General features: G+C 36.1%; 1 protein-coding gene across 2 annotated transcripts; it reads left to right on the plus strand.

Annotated features, from left to right (window-relative positions):
- Positions 1-10,867: 10,867 nt before the first annotated feature.
- RB195_007563 (uncharacterized protein) lies at positions 10,868-18,625 on the plus strand (the record flags this gene model as incomplete). Of its 2 annotated transcripts, XM_064181262.1 has the most annotated exons (10): positions 10,868-10,898; positions 12,630-12,742; positions 12,980-13,065; positions 14,327-14,499; positions 17,246-17,380; positions 17,446-17,531; positions 17,600-17,696; positions 17,749-17,856; positions 18,256-18,383; positions 18,458-18,625. In XM_064181262.1, 10 exons carry the CDS (start codon positions 10,868-10,870, stop codon positions 18,623-18,625), a joined length of 1,125 nt encoding a protein of 374 aa, XP_064038068.1. The 2 variants fall into 2 exon arrangements, with proteins under 2 accessions (XP_064038068.1, XP_064038069.1); XM_064181263.1 differs by lacking the exon at positions 10,868-10,898 and having other exon boundaries at positions 12,657-12,742; positions 12,955-13,065.
- Positions 18,626-19,906: the final 1,281 nt, after the last annotated feature.

Consider the following 19,906-nt stretch of genomic DNA (forward strand, 5'->3'; position numbering starts at 1 on the left):
AGCCCTCTCAAATTTAAATTCTATGGGCTGCACACGAACTTCTAACTATTTTGTATTTAAATCTAACCATAAAGGGGAACTTAGTAGGGTCATTATTAATCCGTTACAAAAGAAACCGAAAGTGAGCGTTAAGGTGGAAATAAGTGCGGCGATGATGATGTTCATCTTACACAATCATATTATGTGTAAATGTTGCATTCTTTCCATTCTTGTTTATCAAATCATGAAACTGGTTGAAAAGGTTTTATGCGTACTGTTAGTGACGCAATGTTCTCCGCCTTTTCATTCATAAATTCCTATGCGGATGACCTTGTAGTTGTAGTGTGTTTGTGTGTACGTATGTAGTTGTAGTGTAGCGATGATTTTCTCCGCCCGTTTAAATTTATTTCTGCTAAGAAATCTACGCTAGCCGCTTTACAACTATTTCAAATATTCTAGTAACTGTTCTTCCTCAAATTGTGTTCTTTCCTCCTATTTATTTTATTTCCTTTTATTTATTTGATTCATTTTCCTTTTATTTATTTTATTCTTCCAATTCCTAATATTTTATTCATTGTTCTCTCCCAGTTTCTTTCATAACAAAATTTATTTCTATTTTATTTGGCTTGCGTTTTAGTGCAAATTTACTACGATCAAAAAAAAATTCTCTATTGCTGGAATCAGACCTATCTCCCCTCACCATTGCGTATTTTCTTCTCTTAACCGAAGCCAAGAAAAAGTGGTTATTTAAAACTATCTCAAAGAGTTTTTAATTTTTAAGTTTTTAATTTTCTTGAGCTGTAACCAAGATTGGTATTGATCTTCCTCTTACTCTTAGTGATCTTAGATTATCAGAAAAAAACTAATCAAAGCAATCTTTAAACTGATCTGGTGATGTAGCAGTTTAAAGCAGAGCCTGATAGTAGAACCGCTCATGTGGACTATCTCGGATGAGGGCGAGTCATGATATCGTCACATAAATATAGAGAAAAAGACTCAAAATATTCGAAGAACTCGTATTTGAACATTCGAATAGCCGAATATTCGAAGCGCCTGCTCTAATCAAACTCGAATACATGTTTGACGAGTGATGCGATTCAAAAATGGTTCTGTACACCATCACACGGGCCAATTATTGCTCTTAAGGGAGAAAGGTCCGTATTAGAAGAAATACTCGAGAGTTTCTTGAGATTTAAGCGTTTCGCTATGATTAATCTTAAAAATTGGAGAAAAATATTGTTATTCTCTTAAATATTGTTCATGATATAAATTTTAACAAAAATTTGCTGGCGGAATTCCAATGTACTTGTCAGATTTCTCAACAAAATTCCTAACACAATCGTCAAATTCCTCAAAAAAAATTTGAACGCACTTGTAAATCTCTTAACAAAATTCCAACTCAATCGTCAAATTTCTCAAAAAAATTCCAACGCACTTTTCAAAATTCTCAAAAACATTTTAACGAAGTCGTTAAATTTCTCAACAATTCTTCCTTTTATCACATTTCTCGTTTTTCTGTCCGCCATTTTCTTATATCGTACCACCACCATGATTCTACTAGCAGACTGTGGTCAGACGTTAATATCTGTAGCCGACGTCGACTTCTCAAGGTCTTCCTCGACGATGTTCAAAGATCTGTATCATAGGAATCACCCACAAATAGTTCGTAACCACCGCACCGGCGCATCTTGTATCAGTTTTTTTTCCCCGTCTTTTTCAAAGATTGTGATCTTTGTTATCTACATAGTTGCGTCGCCGTTACGTAAATGTATGCGGTCGCTGTCTAAACCTACTTTCTGCAACAATTCTTGACCAGTCCCACTTTAACCACTTTTTTTTGAGTACGATAAATAGAGTATTTTGGATTTTCTATTTTATTCTTTAGTTTATATATAATATTTGTTCAATTAATAAATAATAATTAATATAATTTTATTTAAATATTTATGCATTTATTTGTATTTTGGATTCCTGAGAAGAAAATTCTATATTTTAAATACTATCTTGCAAAACATATAAAAGATATAAAATAGATAAGATATAGAAAATAAGATAAATAGATAAGATATGAAAGATATAAGAGATTCAAAACATATGTCTCAAAAAATCAAAAAAAGATATCTTTCAGAGATTAGTCCTATAATCCTCCCCTTCCTCGGCGCGTATCCACGAAAAAAGATCTGATACAAAATTTCTTATCATAGCACATCTCTTCCCCGTAGCATTCTCATATCCCTCTTCTGCCTTTAAGATATAACACTCTAGCTAAGCCTCATTCGTTCCATCCAGAACGCGCATTGCACAAGAAGAGGTACTTGTTTTGCTTCCATAAAAGAGAGAGGACAGGTTTCTGTACAATTTTGATTGGAGTGCAACACAAAAAGAGCTGGCGCCACCATTTTAGACCAGCTTAAATGGTATTAACGTTGATGGAAGAATTATACCTCAACATTGTATTTTTAAACCTCTTTTTTTTTTGAAGCCGAAGCCAGTCGCTGAGAGATTGTGAAACGTGAACCATAGAGCGTAAATTGCAGCGCTATTAACGGCTTACTCGAACCGTCAATGACACAACTTCGCGACGTTTCGATTGCGGTGCACTTTAGAAATAAATGGAGAGTTTTTGAAGATTTTTCCGGAAGTGTAGTGCTGTAGGTGCAAAATATTGATTATCAGAAGAGGAATGAGTTATGTCTCACCTCGTAACTCGTTTTCCAAATTATGCTCAACCCTCTGCTGGTTGTGCTGATGTACTGTGACAGTAGCATCGGCAGTATTTTTATCCGTATACGAACCCACCAAAATTAACCAGAAATTGTGGATTTTGACCTCGTCACTCGTAAATTAGCTATACAGAACATCGGCATTTTGCAGAAAAAACCAGAAATTATGGAATTCAAGAAAATATAAGAGATATTCGCTTAGTTTTTCCCTCCTGCCTTTCGCTCCTGCTTTAACTAAAAGTAATTTCGATTCTGAAACAGATATCCTATACTTTTCCTGAGTTTCACTGCTCTAACCCAGTCAATTCTGACATTCACCTCTTCGATCGCTCAGCATAGGTCAGTTATGTAATCAGGACCATTTAGAAAGGCTAGGATACACGTCACTGAGGAGCAGTGGAAACAACCCACCGTAGAAACAAACGAGCAGCTACAAAGCAGCATCTAGATAATTGAAATAGAGAAAAAAAAAACAGAATCTAAATAATTGAAAGAAATAATTTTATGGAAGAAGATCATAGGAACACCTAGAAAATAAATAAATAAATAAGCAAATAAATAAATAAGTAAACAATATGAGCTTTTTTAAGTCATCTGCATGGTGATTTTGGGGAAAGATTTTGGGGAAAGAGCGTTAAGGATAAAATCTGAACGACCAAATAATTTTCTTACTTTTTCATCCTGACAAATCTATCGATAGAGCGACTCAGTCGTTTTTTTCAAACGATTTCCTAGCAGCTGATTTCCGTTGAAGGAATCAATAAAGCATTCTGAGAAAAAGTGGAATAAATGAAAAAGTAATTGAAACAACTGGTTTCAACTCAAATCTAGTAATCTAATATGAATGCGCACAAAGAATTCCATTATAATTAATTGCGATAGTGACAAGATTTCTCTTTTCTCACATTTGTTACGTGATGGCATAGCTGTCATGAAAATTCACGAAATTCTTACCATTTAGTTTAATTCTTATACGTTTTTAGTTAGTTCCTATAGGTTCTTATAGGTTTAATCCATTTAGTTCTTATAGGTTCCTTCGCTTAAGGTAGGTATATAGGTGCTACCAATGTTTACCGCCTACGCATAGTGATTGGACAACAATTTTTTTCACCACAAAACAGGCTCCTTAGTAATTCCTCGAAAGAATAGTTCAGGAAAAAAAGGTTGATCCTTAAATTCCTCGAATACACGTTGGTAGAAGCAATTTCATGTGCAAAAACCGGATCGGAACGGCCTTCTGAGAGAAATCGTTAAATGTTTTTGAGTTCGAGGTAACATACAGGCGACCTTTCCAAACGAGTGTACGATCCTGATTCACGTGCATTTTCATTAACAAGTAAATTTTTGTGGTTCTAGCTAGGCTGGTGTTTTCACCAGAATTTTCTCAAAATTAAATTTTCACTAGTCATTTGTTTATGGATGAGATTTAAGCTGAGTTCTTTTCCAGAAGTGCAAAAGTTCGACTTTCCTTGAATTTTGCCGTAGAGATTGCAACTTGTCTGTTGCTTTAATTTGACTATCGACGAGTTTTTTTTAAATGTACATTTTCAGGGGAAATATGATGGATTGGTCCATGAAACCTGTTTTGAGAGGATGTTAAGCCACTATAGCGCTATTATTAGAGCGTTTCCAGAAATTTTCCGATGAAAATAGCCATTATTGAGCAATTCATTGTCCATTCGGCGTGACCAACGGGACACTTACAGAGATATTTCTGGAAATGTTATTTTTTTGTAATGGCTCTGACAGCTATGTATGGATTCAAAAAGACCCAGTTTTTGAAAGAAACTTGTTGTTTTCAAAACAATTAGCTTATTCCTGAAATCAATAATTATTCTTGAATAATGTATGCAATATCACAAAAAAGCATAGTATATAAATAAAACAAAATAGAAGGAAAAAAATGAATCCGTAATAAAGTTTGTTAACAATGCTTTCATTTGACAATCGATAAGTTCCAATATATAATTAAATATTAGATGTTTAAATAATAGATAATTTCAGTATACATATGTATAGACAAATATACTATTTATTATTGACAAATATTATATGATATATATAAATAACAGTAGGATTTTGGTGATCCAAAAAATCGCCAAATTTCCTGCCATCTGATGCAAAAAAGCACTTAGTTCGCTTTTAATTACCTTGTCTTACAAGCACTTTTTAAAAAAATACTCACTATTAATTATTTGAAACTATTTTCACCTTTCTTCTGTTCTAGGAACGATAATTTCTCTGAATTCCTGTATAAATTTTGCTCTGGGTATCTGGTTTTAGAACTCGTGGAATTTAGACGCAATACAGGTTGAGTAGAAAAAAATCTGAGGATCAGCAAAGAAATTCAAATCAAATCGTTTCGCCCCATTTTTTTCTGGATGTCACTTCTAATGTTGGAGGGTGTAGCGCGGCCGGTTAGAGGTTCCGCTTCCTGCATGATCGACCGGAGGTTCGAATCCGCCCCAATCCGGATCTGCTCGCCAAGCCTTTCATCCCTCCGGGGTCCGGATAAATTGGTACCAGACATGTCCGGGAGGATAAAAACACTGACTTGACCCGTCGGTTAACACCCGCAAGTCATTGTAGAGGCCAGTTACACGCTCGCGAACTTCAAACGATTCTGAACTCTTCTGACTTTATCCTTAATAATAATAATAATAATAATAATAATAATAATAATAATAATAATAATAATAATAATAATAATAATAATAACAATGACAATAACAATAATAATAACAAAAATAATGATAAATAATAATAATAATAATTTAAAAATGTGATTAGAGAGCCTTACTCAAATTGTAAAATTTCAACTTAATGGTTCTCCAATGAGACTATAAATTGGATTATTACTCCAGTTTTTGTGGAAGTCGTTTTCAGAATAAGCATCTGTGCAGCTGAACAGTCTCATAAACACTTCTTAAGAATTTTCTCAAAGGTAGTGGTAGTCAAAGCATCAATTAAATCCTTTCTAACTTTTGTTTTTTATTTTGTCCTTTATCACTAATGTTTGTTCCGGGAAAAAAGCAAGGGAATATTTTGTTTCATAGTTTTTTTGCGACTAACGTAATCAAAGCTCAAGGCCAAAATTCACTGCGAACAGGAAGGCAATGATTTCAAAAGAATAGCGTTGTGTAACCTCAGGCTCGGGTCCACCGTAGTTAAGTACTATGAACTATGTAAGGGGATGATCGTTGATCATACAGTACTGAAAAAGTTTGCACGGTATGTGCACAGTGCGATCATTTTATTTATTTGCTGGAATGATTTTTCTTAAAAAAAATTCTTTCGTTCTTCTTTGAGTTTCATTGAACCGTGAACGTTCATCTATGTATGAGTTTGTGTACGACCGTACATATTCGTCACACAATGGCTTGTTTATATTTCTCGCATTCGCATCGGATTCACCACTTTAAAACCAGTTGCGTTTTTTTTCTTCTGCGGCTCTTATTCCTTTCCGAACAGGTGATCGTAGCTTTTGAAAATGACGGCGAAGAAAAAAAAAACTCGAAAACTTTTGGGTTCAGGTAACAGGAATATCGTTTCATCTTATATTTTATAAGCGTAATATCAGCGTAATATTTTAAGGAAATATCCGAAAAAAAAACAAGTACTCAATGATTTTGGTGCTCGAATATTCAGAAAGACTCACTCGATAATCGCCAATTTCCACTGTTTGAATATTTTTGAACACTCGGACCCATTGTTACAGTCAGGGCACAGGTTTCTTTCAGTATTCGAAACAGTAAATACTCAAGAATATTGATCACTTATACTCCTGAATGGTCAAATATTCGAATTGCTATTCGAATGCTTTCGAAATAATTTGATCAAATGTCATTCACTTTTTTTCTCGAAAATTTCTTACTTCTCAGCGCCTAGAATCTCTACATTTTTTTTTCACATAGATATTCAACGTACTTGCCGAATTCCTATCTGTAGCGGTCATAAACGGAAGGTTCATCCATACTTTTCGTTTCAAAATGGTCGCAAAACGTGATCTAAATGTCGTGTCGTCGAAAAGAACGTAAACGTCAACGAAATACTACTTCTAAGTGGAAATATAGTTTTTGCAAAAAAAAAAATTAAAAATTTCTTATATCCTTCATTCCTCCTCAGTTCCATACAAAAATTGTGATTTCAAGTATCAAAACTTCCCTTTCAATGAGTCTGAGTGAACAAAAAACCCCATGGATAATATTTAGTGGATTTTCTCCGCTATTTAAGTCCAAAATTTCCCTCCAGAGAGTAATTTTTTGATAAACCATATATATTGTGGTTTGCTGTGGGCTTAAATGGGTTGCCATCAGCATCTATCAATCCATGCGGCAAAAAAATCACCTGAATAATGATCGAATAAAATAAATGTAATAATAATAATAATAATAATAATAATAATAATAATAATAATACAATATGAATAATAAATATAATAAAATCACCTTAAAAATGGATAGAATTTGAGAAATAAATTGGGGACTTGAAAATATGAAGGTGATATATTAAATCTATGCAAATTCGAGCAAAAAAACTGCATTAAACTAAACTTTGCTTTATTTTCTTTTTCCTTTCCTTAGCTTCTTTAAGAGATGGTATATTTACAAAATAAAAAATAAATAAATAATCCAAAATGGTGTATCTACAAAATAAAAATAAATAATAATAATAATAGTAATAAATAATAAATTTCTCACTTCCACCACAAAGCTGCCCTCCACCACCTCCGCCTACCAGTTTCGTCGTTTGGGCGGGGCCTAGTCCCACACAGTCTATGAGATATGTTGATGTATAACTGCTACACACCATTTTTCTCTTTTTCTATGTTATTTTTTCTTCTCTTTTCCTGTGTCATCTTTTTTTTTTCTTTTCCTCTGCATTTGTTATTCTGCCTTCTTTCTGTTCTGTACCCTTTTTAAGGTCAAATTCCAAAGCGATTCGAATTCTAAATTTGACGAACAACTTCTCTCTGTATGTCTTTTAATTGTTATTTTGACATTGACGTTAGAACGAGTGCACTTAGAAACCTTGCAAAATCAATTCACCTTTTTTTTGCAAAGGTTTCAAAAATCACATCACGTGTTGGCATTGTCCTTTTCAATATGGATTGAAGTGCAACGAGTTAAAGGCATCACCTCACGAATATGAGGTGGTGCGGGTTTCAAGTAGGTTATGCCTATACGGGGTCGTAGGTTATGGGGATTAGGGTGATTCCGTCCATTTCTTTCTGATTGCCGTAAAAAACACCCTGGAAGATGCGGCTTCGAGCGTTCTGGAGCGCTATTTTCTACAACAAGTTCGATTGGAGCGCGCCAGCCTTGTGCACGCCAACTTCTAGCTCTAAGTTTTCGTGTCCTTCACCTTATCAGACTCACAGTATAATGCCTTTAAAGGTATCACATGGGAATCTGGAGTGTTTCCGTTGATCTTTTCCTGATCGTTGTAAAAAAAAACGGCGAGGGAAACGATGATTTCAAAAAGAGACACGCGCCACCATGGTGAACGCGCCGCATCCACATGCGAACTGTCGAAAACTCACGGGATCTTTTCACCAGCGTATTCAAATAAAACCAATGAATATGTTGCTGGGGAGGACCGGTAGGTGTGCAGAGATGAGCGTTCTAATGTAACTCGTAGGAATTAAAACGGTTCCCACTCCGTTTTTTCTCAATGACCAGGGAAAAATGAGCGGAACCACCACTGATCCTGCAATCTACAATCTCATCTCTCGCTTTTCCTGCGGATTCCCTCATCACGTCAGATTCCTGATATGCTGCCTTTAAACACCAACGCGTTGGCGCTCTTCAAGTGGATTGATTAACGCCAGACACATTAATTTCATCGTTGTTTTTTTTTCATTCACTATTCTAGGTGAGTATGTAAGTCCCTCAGAGTCCCTCGGAGTCTCCAGTGTGCTCTCTTTAAACCCAGAGTATTACTAAATTGTCGAAATTGATAGGAAAAGGAGTTTGTTCCCGCTGAGTAATTTGGAACGCGCCACCCCCACACACGCGCCGCATCCACGTGTAAAAGGTCAAAAACCATTGAGGTCTACTCTGCACCCTATTCAACTAAGTCCTACGGATAGGCTACTGGTCCCTACGGATAGGGACCGGAACGTGTACAAGGATCAAAAATTCTATAAAGTACCGGGAGTTCAGGAACAAAATGTCATTTCCTGGCAATTTTTCTTTCTTGGACGAATAGGGGGAAATCGAATGTGAGCACGCTCATAATATATGACCCCTAAATTCTATGTTTTTCTTTCAAATTTCCACACTTCATTAATTTTGTGATACGTTCCCTTTAATTTTTTTTTTTGCAAATCAATCCATAAATGAAGGACAACAGAACGGCGACAACTTTTTCATAATGATAGGTAGGGAATTGCAGGTATAAGGGTAATTGTAATCGACGAAAATGTTCATACAATGATGATCGTTTTCTGATAAAATTACTGTAATTTTTCAAACTCTCTCTCTCCGTTTCATTTTAGCAAAATGTTCCACATTGATTCAATTGTCGATATTGGTAAATTTCCAAAATTTCGTTCGAAAATTAACAAAAATTGCCAAGATTTTAAGTTCAAGTGGTAAATTTCCAAAATATTGTTTGGAAATTAACAAAAACTGCCAAGATTATAAGTTCAAGTGGTAAATTTCCAAAATATCGTTCAGACATTGAACAAAAATTGCCAAGATGATAAGTTCAAACGTTCTTTCGACATGAAACCTCGTCATATTCTGTCTATGATGTCTATTTGTGTGCGACTTGACAGAATAAACTTAAAAAAAAATAAATTTTTCCAATCAACCTCTATTTACGCCTCTGAAAACGGCGAAAAAGGTAAAAAGTCAGTAAAATAAGAAACTCCATCTAAAAACCTCTTAGGCACATCATTACAAAATTATAGGTTTTCAATTATTTATATAGTACATTAGCAATTTTTCTCCCAAAATTCCACGATCTGAAGATCTTTCTGTCCTTTCTGAGTCTCGTTCATCTCGTTTCATTCGCTGCGTAAATCGTGCATGCTCTATCTCTTTTATCGTCTATCTTTTTTTAGCCTATGGACAAGGTATCAGGATTAATTTTCTTTGAAGTAAATGTTTCCAGAGTTTTCTTCGTGAAATCCGCTGCTATTCGCATTATTTTTTTTCTTTTGCTACAATTTTTTAATTTAATTTTCTTCTAATTTTTTTTATTCTCAACATATTCACTGCTATAAAACCCACTGGTATAGTCGACGATAGCCATCTTTGCTCGGGTGTAGTGAAGTCAAAACGACCTGAAGCGTGGTCCGGCTGTGCTCGAAGCAGTGCGACTGCACCGAGTTTCAAGTCTTTTTGACACTATGTGTTGAGCTCACGGTAGCGATCAAGGTGGGACCATCACTAGCCTTCGTTTATTCCTACAGCTGCAGTCCGAGTGGAGCTAGCGATGGTCGTTCGGTAGGATAAAGATCGGTAGCCCCTTCACTTCCATGGCCACCGAAAGCGCCAAGGATCCCAGCCGCTACTCAGAGACGGTAACCTGGCGGCGCGGACTATGTCGGGCATAAATGAGACTTACAGAAACTTGATTAAAGCTCCGAAACTGCTGAATTACTGTACATTACTGTAAATTGCGCATATCCCAGTAATCCTGGACTAGTTCTCCTCTGACAGCATCGTCGTAGCATCAATGGCGTCACGATCAGTTCCTAGAAGGGGGAACAACACAAAAAACTCCGGTAATAGAACAGGAAATAAGCACAAATAATTGATTGATCGATTTTTCCATCAGATTCGTTGCAAAACTGACCGGCATCGCAAAGATTTCCCCGATGGCAATGGTGCTGAGAAAGATCCAGAAGATTTTTCTTAGCCTATTCATTTCTTACTTCATGTATTTCATATTTATGCATAGATTTTATACCTGTGATGCGAAATAAGTGCTATATTATTATTCTTGTAATTGATAATTATCAATTTTTCACTACATTCCACATATTTTCTCCTATATCAAAGTCTTTTACATTTATCTCAGTGTCCTTAACACATATGTATCGTAAGGATTCAATTTTGGAACACAATTCTCATGAGGACACCTATAATTTTTGATCTCTAGTACATCCTCAATAATTTTATTATTGATTATAGATTCGAAAAATCAAATCAAGGATGAGTTCAAAGGACGAGAAAGCTAATAAAGGTGATTGTTTTCGTTTTTTTCTTTCTGAAGATGATTCCGTTTGAATTTTTAAAATATTTCTCATTTGTGGGATTTTTTCTAACTCTTGATAAGGATTGCGTTAATTTACTTTAACGTAATATCATAACTGCATAATCTGTGTAAAGGAATTGAATTCTCATATCGATTCCTATGTACGTTTTGCAAAAAAGTCTTAAATATGTATCATTAATTATAAATCTTAAATCTTAAGTCTTAAATATGTATAATTTTGTATTATTATTACGTATTATTATTTATTTATAATAAATAAAATATTTTACCAGGTTGTTTTCCAGATTCTGGAAAAAAATTCTATTAAATTCTTTGCTAATCCCAACTATGGTTTAAGAAAACAAAAAATTTGAGAAAAATCACATTTTATTTTTTTTCTGGTGATCTTAAATACAGACCAGAAAAAAAGCATTATATTTAATAAAATTCAGTCAGTTTCACTTCGTGCTCACATTCATTCCTTCATTTTATTTTTCTGGATCACATTCTTTCATTCATTTTATTTTTCCTGACTATTTCTACAGACGCTATCGTTCTTTTTAGTGCAGCGCACAATAGAATCTGGTTGAATTCATCTCATACATAGTTCTAAAACACAAACGTAAAACATTCCTGCACTTTTCTACCGTCATTAAATTAAAGTGAATCCGGACAGCGCACGTTAGCGTTAATGTATGTTCGCTGGTTGTGTCCGTGGTGGAATTCCAAGGATATAGTGGAATGGAACTTATTAATGGAACCTGTTCTACTTTGTACTTCTCGGCAGCGTTAATTAGCAGTAATGTGATGTTTTTTTTTTCGTTATTTACAACGAAACATTTTCTTTTATCCTTGAAATTACTGGAAACTAGAGTAAAAAAAATATCTTTTGCTGGAACATTCACTGGAACCGTAAACTTATAAAAATTTCACTTTATTCAAAAATGAAACGAGAAAATCGATAGTGTATAGGACAGCTTCATCATTTTGATCGATATAGTAGTGAGCCCCCCGCCCTCAAAAAAAAATCTATGATAAAAACTACTTTAATTTACTACTTTTTAATTTACTACTTCACATTTTCAATTTTGAACTCATAGTTTTTTTGAAATCATGGAAAATACAAAGAAAAAGAAGATAGAAAACAAGAGAAATCCCTAGACAAACTGGATTTCTTGTGAATATCATTCACATCATCATTTATTCTCGTTTTTTCTTTTTTTTTTAATTTCTGTCCACTAATAGATTGTCCTCTCCTTAATTCCACTCCTCCTCTTTACTCTCTTGATTTCATCGAGGAAAGAAAAGTAGACGTAGAAGAGAATCAGCAAAAAAACCGTATTAGCGGCTGAAAATCAATAAATTAATCTCATTCCGAGATAAATTTTTTTGATATGAATTTTTTAAAAATTTATTTCTCTCTCCAATTAGTCTATTTAGAGATAAACAAACAGAATTATTTGAAATTTCCTATTTCTATTTCCTTTTTCAATTAGACTAAACGGTTGTGGACTTTGTGGTACATATATTGAAAAAAAATTATTTTTTGAAAAAATTAATTTTACTTCTTCCTTTTTTTCAGCTGTATCATGTCCAGAAATGTTTTTTTTAGATCGTAGATTTTCTACATTTTGAGAGCTTGTTCATCAGTTTCCCTAAATTTACATTAATTTAGCTTCATTTTTAAATTTATTTTTTTTTCAATTTTTTAAAATTTAGTAGTGCTAGTCACTGGAGCATCGGGATATGTGGCATTACATTGCGTTCATCAATTACTCGTTGACGGCTACAGAGTACGTGGAACTGTACGATGTAAAAGCAACACGCGAAAGGTTGGAAATTTTCAGGATTTTTAAAAAGTCCAGAGATTTTTTTTTCATCAGAATTATATGGAGCTATTCGCACTCAGTATTTTATTTTAATTTAACTTTTTATTTTAATTTTACCATAATTATAATTATTTTTATTGTTATTACTTATTATTATTGTATTTCATTTTAATTTTTGTATTTATTTCGTATTATTTATTCCGTATTTTATTTAGTATTTTCATGAGGAAAATCTTCCAGGTAGCTCCTCTACTTCGTCTACCTTACGCAAAAGACCGATTAGAACTTGTTGAAGCGGATTTGCTAAACGCGGAGGATTGGCCAAAGTGAGTTCTATTGGGATCTTGGGATCATCACGGCGTACACAACTCGGACACCATATTTGCCCCCGTGAGAAACTTCAGGATAAACGCGTGGATCTAGAGTTGACTTTGTCTTACGTGATTTTGCCGAAATTTCAAGTCATTGCTTTTTTGAAACAACGTAAACCCCATTTTTCATGGATCAGCTACTAAATCTGCTGAGTCATTAAGATCTGAATATGTCTTCATCACCTAATAGAGAGCCTTGACGGATGGAGCATCAGAAAAAATTTTGGATTTTAGTGAACGCGACATTTCTATCCTTAATTTGATCTGATTCTTACTGATTGATTCGATTTTTCTAATTGATTACTTTCTTTCCACTTAGTGATTCTAATCGCTCTGGAAAAACTCTTAAAATCCACGTGATTCTACTCGCTCTCCAAAAATTTAGTAAAATATAAATTGTTCTTTTGATTAGTTTCTACTTTCTGGCTAACCAACCTTTCTAATAAGCTCTTTAAGTAATGCTGATTGGAGGAATTTTCAGTAAAATACTCACATAAATCACCGATTTTTAGCCAATTAGTTTTTTTTGGTTTCTCCTAGTGAATTGTATGCTAAATCAGGATGAACTTGATTGACTGAAACCTAGAGCCAAAAACAATTCCATCTTGTTTGGAGTTTGTCCCTTCAAAATCTCCTGGAGAATTTTTCCTCACTCGAAATCTTTATTTTGATAGCTAACCGTGTTATAAAATGATCAATTAACATCAAGGACGATTTTTTCGGCAATTATACTTCTTGTTCCTCCGTTCCACTAAAACTACTTTTTTTGTTTTCTGCAATTCCGCTGTAATTAACCATCTTGATGAGATTCCCACAATTACCATACCAATAAAATACTATATACTATGAAATTATCATTTTTAGATTATCTTATTACAAAAATCAAAATAACACCTCATTGTGAAGCAAAACGAAAAATCATCTGCTGCTGATCATAAGGGATCACCCCACGAATCTGTAATGGTGCAGGTGAATTATGCCTATACGGGGTCGTAAATTATGGAGACGAGGGTGATTCTGTCCATTTCTTCCTAATTGCAGTAAAAAAAAACGGCCCGGAAGATACGAATTCGAGCGTTCCGGCGCGCTATTTTCTACGAGTTCGATTGGAGTGCGCAAGCCTCATTCACGCGCTGTATCTTCCGGACCGTTATTGAATCCCATATTCGTGGGGTGATGCTTTTAACTACGCCGAGTCACTATGTTGTTTATTCAGAGCGGTTGAAGGCTGCACGTTTATACTTCACGTTGCATCACCATGGCCAATAATCGCAGATGAGAACACCATCAAAACGGCGGTTGATGGTACTCTTCATGTGCTTCGATCCGCATCACTGGAACCATCAGTGAAAAAAGTTGTAATGACAAGCAGTTGCTCAGCAATCAATGGTGAGATAGTAAAGAAAATTTAGACGCTGATATTTATGTTCGCCAAGACGACAACGATACGAGTTCGACTGGGTAAACGCAGAGCAAGGAGAGAATCTAGTTTTTCCAAGGAAAGTGCATGATTTGCAATAGTGGAAGTATCGCGGTCACCTGAACCAACATAAATATTGAAATTTTATTTCGCCTGCCTTTCTATTTTTCAAGAACTCAATGGTCTCACTAAGGCTTCACAAATAACAGCACCAGTGGAATTTTCAGGAATTTTATCAAACGCAAGAAAGAGAATCTTGCAGTGTTATATATGAATTGTTCTCTTGTATTAGGTTGGCTACTTATTTTTTACACCTTGAAAAGTTGACGCATGCTAAATGCTAAGGCATACTTTTTTTCTCTAAAGGGCTCAGGTAGAAGCCAAGCGGTTCTAGAAGCTTGTTAGCCAAGGTCAAATAAGAGCGCCACCCCTTTTTTGTGACATCGTTGTAATGCTAATGGATTGAGGTGATCTCCTGGTGATTGCTTCTAGGAGTAGAAGCAACACTCTACGTCGCACGTCAGGCAGCTGCCAACATTAACCAGACGTTGGGCGGGGAACCTCTACCAACGCTACCCACCTATCTACCTACTGGCTGCACAGAAGCGTTTAGTCGCCGCGATAGCCACAACCGAACCAACGTAACGTTCTCCTCCGATGCTTCTAGAACTCACAGGGAATGATACCATGATAGGGACTGCTGCAGAAGAACCGAACGGTCGACGCCGAAGTCTAAACGCGGCAGCTCCGAATTTGGCTACCGATCCAGAAAAGCATACGGGACGCCCTTCCTCCTGCGGAAGAACGCGCTTTAATCGGCTCGACGCCAATTTGAGCCTGTGTTGGAAAAAGCTCTAAATTTCCAGACCTTGCCATGACAACTTTTCAACTTTAATTATTTCTTGAAGGAAAACTGCTCAATGTTTTCACTGACCTCAAATCCGCTGTCTAGTTGTTCTTGTTGTTTAGTTGTTTAGTTGATCTCAGACCTCAGCTTCTGGTTCCATGGAATTGTAATCTTCCCAGAAGGACGGAGCACTCTGACAGTCATGGTAAATACATCGACGGATGATCATCAATGTGTGATTCAGAAACTATGAATTTGTAAACGGCATACGTCTGTAGAAAAAATAAGCGCCCAAACTAATACAGTAGAGTCAAAGCGACATGAAGCACGGTGCAATTGCGTAAGCAGTTGCGCTCGTAGCGGTGCGGTGAAGCGTAGGGGTTTGGATCGAATGAGAACCATGCTACCACCGTCCATTGCTAGAGTTTGCAAGGGTCTCACCTCGATTCCAACCGCTACCTCGACCGCGGCGCTACGAGCGCAACCGCTTACGCAACTGTACCGCGCTCCATTTCGTTCTGACCCGACTATAATTACTAGCGGCCACACCAGTAATCCGATTTACCATGAGTAGTAGCAGGACTTCCAGTTACATGATTCAAACTTTGAATCTCTAAGTGATTCAATTGATGATTTCAGCCAAAGAAATCTAAGTACGTACTCCCCTTTAGAAAGTGATAGACCACTCAAGATACTACAGTTATGAAGAAACATTATCATTGAGATTACTTACTGAAACTAATTCAGCTAAGTGGTTCTTGATCGGGAGTAGCCGCCGAACCTCTGCCGTACTTCATTATCCGTTATCCTCGTAATGCATAGTTACGAATATATTGCCGTGACACAATGTCGTAGTACGATTGTATAAGAAGCAGCGCATCAATTGTCCTCAGTGTATTCTTGTTGGCGCATTGTATTGGAGGCAGCATGCCAGCTGACCGCAGTAGTGTGTGTATTCGTGCTAGTGTCGGCCAGTATTCCATTGTTACTCGGACCAAAGGTCCTACCACTGATAAAGTATTCCGCTGGACCACCTTCTACAAAAAGCACTACACAGTTCTGAAGCATTATTAACATTGGGATCACTTTCTGAAATTAGTTCACCTCGGTGGTGGTGGTGGTGATACATTGAAAACATATCGAAGAGCTAACAGCAGATGTTGTACAATATCAGAATTTATGTTTTCTTGTTATGCCAACGAGGTTTAGGTGAAACTTTTTTATTGGATTGACGTTTCGACAAACTCGTCTTTTTCAAAGGCCTGAAAATGGTTCGAGGTCTTTGATACCATGCATATCCCATCAAACTCCTCCTCTCTCCTCGCCGAGCCTCGATATTGTTCCAAGTACACCACGCAAGACCTTCAAAGGGAAAACAACTGACCAGTTCCACCGACTAGCGGGGTTGGTAAACCACCGCGTTCTTAATGACTGTCACCAAGGCGAATGAGATCTACGCACTGTGCAGTATCCTTAAGTACTGGTGTCTGGATAACGTTAAGGAACTGCATGTGGGGTAATCTTATAGCTCACAGAGAGTTACGAACGGCAAGAAGACATTGGTAATTGATAAGCACTCATATTTGTTATTCCTGACTGAAATCCAGAATGCTTCCAACACCTTCCTAGCAGACATTCCTTTTTCGTAGGCTAATGTCGTACATTTCACTTCAAACTCATTTCCATCATGCTTATCATTTTTTGGCGCCCTAACGGTGTCATCGAACTCCCTCGCCTTTTACCAGTCAAAGCTAAAAAGTTTCACCTAAACCTCGTTGGCATAACAAGAAAACATAAATACACTCTTAAATGCCGAGGTTTCAAGAAGAGAGGACTTGGAGATTGTTGGACAATATCAGAATTTCCAGATGGGCACCCGAACGATTCAAGGGTGTTCGACGAGACGTGCTGGACTAATTTGAATAGCCCTCATGTTGACAACTATGCGAAGAGCAAAACATTGGCTGAACAGGCAGCATGGGATTTCTGGAGCACATTAGATCGTAAGATACAGTATGTAGGAAAAAGTGCAGGAAACAATACAGATAGTACACACTTGTGACTTCAGATAGTAACCGCTTCGCTTTGACGATTCTTAATCCGACTTTCGTCATAGGACCAATGCTCTCTGATTGCGAAAATGGAAGCGCTACGGTGAGTTAAGCAGCCGTAATTGAACTGGTCCAAGTATATGTTTCATTCGGAACTTCATATCCTCATAGATTATCGGAAGAATGATGGATTTTCGCACATATCTTGCTTCGCCGAAGGTTAGCTTAGGTGTAGTGGATGTTCGGGATGTGGCTAAGGCACATATCGGTGAGTCTAAGATTTTTTTTATGTCATCGATAAATTTATTTCAGTTTTTAAGAGGCAATGACGAGAAAAGAGACAGATGGTGAACGTATATTGATCTCAGCTCGATCGATGTGGTTTAAGAATATGCTGTACTGGTTGAGAAGAGAATTCACAAAAATGGGTAGGATTTGTTTCTTTTCCCTATCTCTCATCGATTGTTTAACAAAAGGATAATTTAAGAGGTTGTCGCAGTTGTTGACACTTATGTTGCATCGGGCGACCGCAACGCGTTCTCCGCAATTTTGGACGCGTCGCGGCCACTCGGCACAACATAACTGTCCACATCTGTTTACTCTTGGGTGATAAAATCGCGGTATTTTTTTCTACGTATTCCGTTGTTTCTGGTCTCTTTCTAAACGATCACATTATTTATTTATTTATTTATTCTATTTTATTTCGATTTAAAATCGCGCCAGTCGCTGACAAATGCTCAAGATTTGTTCGGTTTCGTATGTAATAAATCAGGAAATGTCGTTCATGGATTTTTTAAAAGATGTTTTCGACGTAAAAATAATTCCAGGTTATCTCATAACTCTCATTGAGACACCCACATGGATCTTCAAACTCTACGCCTCCTTAAAAATTGACCCCCACGTGGCCGCTGTTATGCATAGACTGGGACCTAAGCTGCAGTTCGATAACACAAAGGTTTGTCAGAGTTTTGGAGAAAGATTGATAGGTTAATTAATTAATTAATTAATTAATTAATTAATTAATTTTAGTCACGAGAACTTCTCAATATGACCTATAGCGATGTAAGAGTTTCTCTAGTCGAAATGATGCACAGTATGATCCAACACGGTATGGTTCGAACCACACCCGGTTACGAGAAATGGCTGGAAAAGGAGAAAAAGAAGCAGATCTCATCAACTACCTCGGATCAGTCCTGAGATCTGAGGATGCATAATATGCGCGATCGTGTTATTGATCGATTGCAGTGCTATAGATCTTCGTATTGTGTTTTTGTATGTAAAGAGGAGACGACGACTGTTAATGTTGAAAAATGTTGATTGTAAATAATTCGTGAAGCGTTAAAGTAATAAAACCGTTCTGTAGTAGAGTCACTACATCGCATTATGACAGGACAGTATTTTACTTTTAAAAAAATCTAATATTTCCACAAAATCCTCTACTCTACCACTAATTTTTGTAGGGAAAACATTCGAGAATTTTCCAAAACTGTCAAAATTGGACTGCGATTTCATGTAAGTAAAACCACAAATTTTTTCTTCTTAATGATTTTTACAATAGATTCAGCACGATTTTTCGACATTACATAACAAGATTTTTAAAATGAGGCTAAAAATTCTCTTGAAAAATTATTACAGAATAGTATAATATAATAAAATCCAACATTTCCACAATAAATGCTATTCAGCTAACAGTTTTTGGAACAAAACAACATTTGACAAACCTCCAAACAAAAACGATCGTCGATTCTATTAGAGAGAAAGGTGGATGTCCAAAAAAAGTACAGAAAAACCTAGCGTGAGCAATTTCTTCATCTACATCTAAATTTGTTCACTTTCTACGATGTGTGTAGAAGTGGCCAGCGATGGTATTACATCTCACAAACCCACTTTATCGCATTAAAATCATGGAAAAGGTAGAGAGAATTTATCCGAACAACAAGGCTGGAAGAAGGAGAAGGAGAAGAAGAAGAAGAGGAAGAAGAAAAAGAAAAAGAAGAAGAAGAAGAAAAAGAAAAAGAAAGAGAAGGAAAAGAAAAAAATAAGGACAAAATAACAGATTTTGCCTTCCACGTTCATTTTTTTTTCTCAGAAGTCGACCACAATTTGCGAGATCATTGCTGATAGCGCTTGTGTCTACAATACTCACCATATTACAGTACACCTACAGTATGATTTGAGTGTATTCAGCTTTGTTAAGCTACCATTCCGGAATACTAAAATAAAAATAAAAGCAGAGAAAAATGAGAAGAAAAGTAGGGGTACGGATTACTGAAATAGAAAAAAAAAGTGTTTTTCGTGGACGAGGTGCGAAGATGGTAATTACGCCTTAAGCGTATCTTTGGTTAGTAACCAAAGATATGCTTGAGGCATAATTACCATCTTCGCACCTCGTCCATGAAATTCCATCTGGGATTACGAAAGAACCGTAAGCTTGAGGATATAGGTTAACTAGCGCCTTACGAACACAATTGCCTGAAG

The sequence above is a fragment of the Necator americanus genome, chromosome I (genome assembly GCF_031761385.1).
Source record: "Necator americanus strain Aroian chromosome I, whole genome shotgun sequence".
NCBI classification, from domain to species: Eukaryota; Metazoa; Nematoda; class Chromadorea; order Rhabditida; family Ancylostomatidae; genus Necator; species Necator americanus.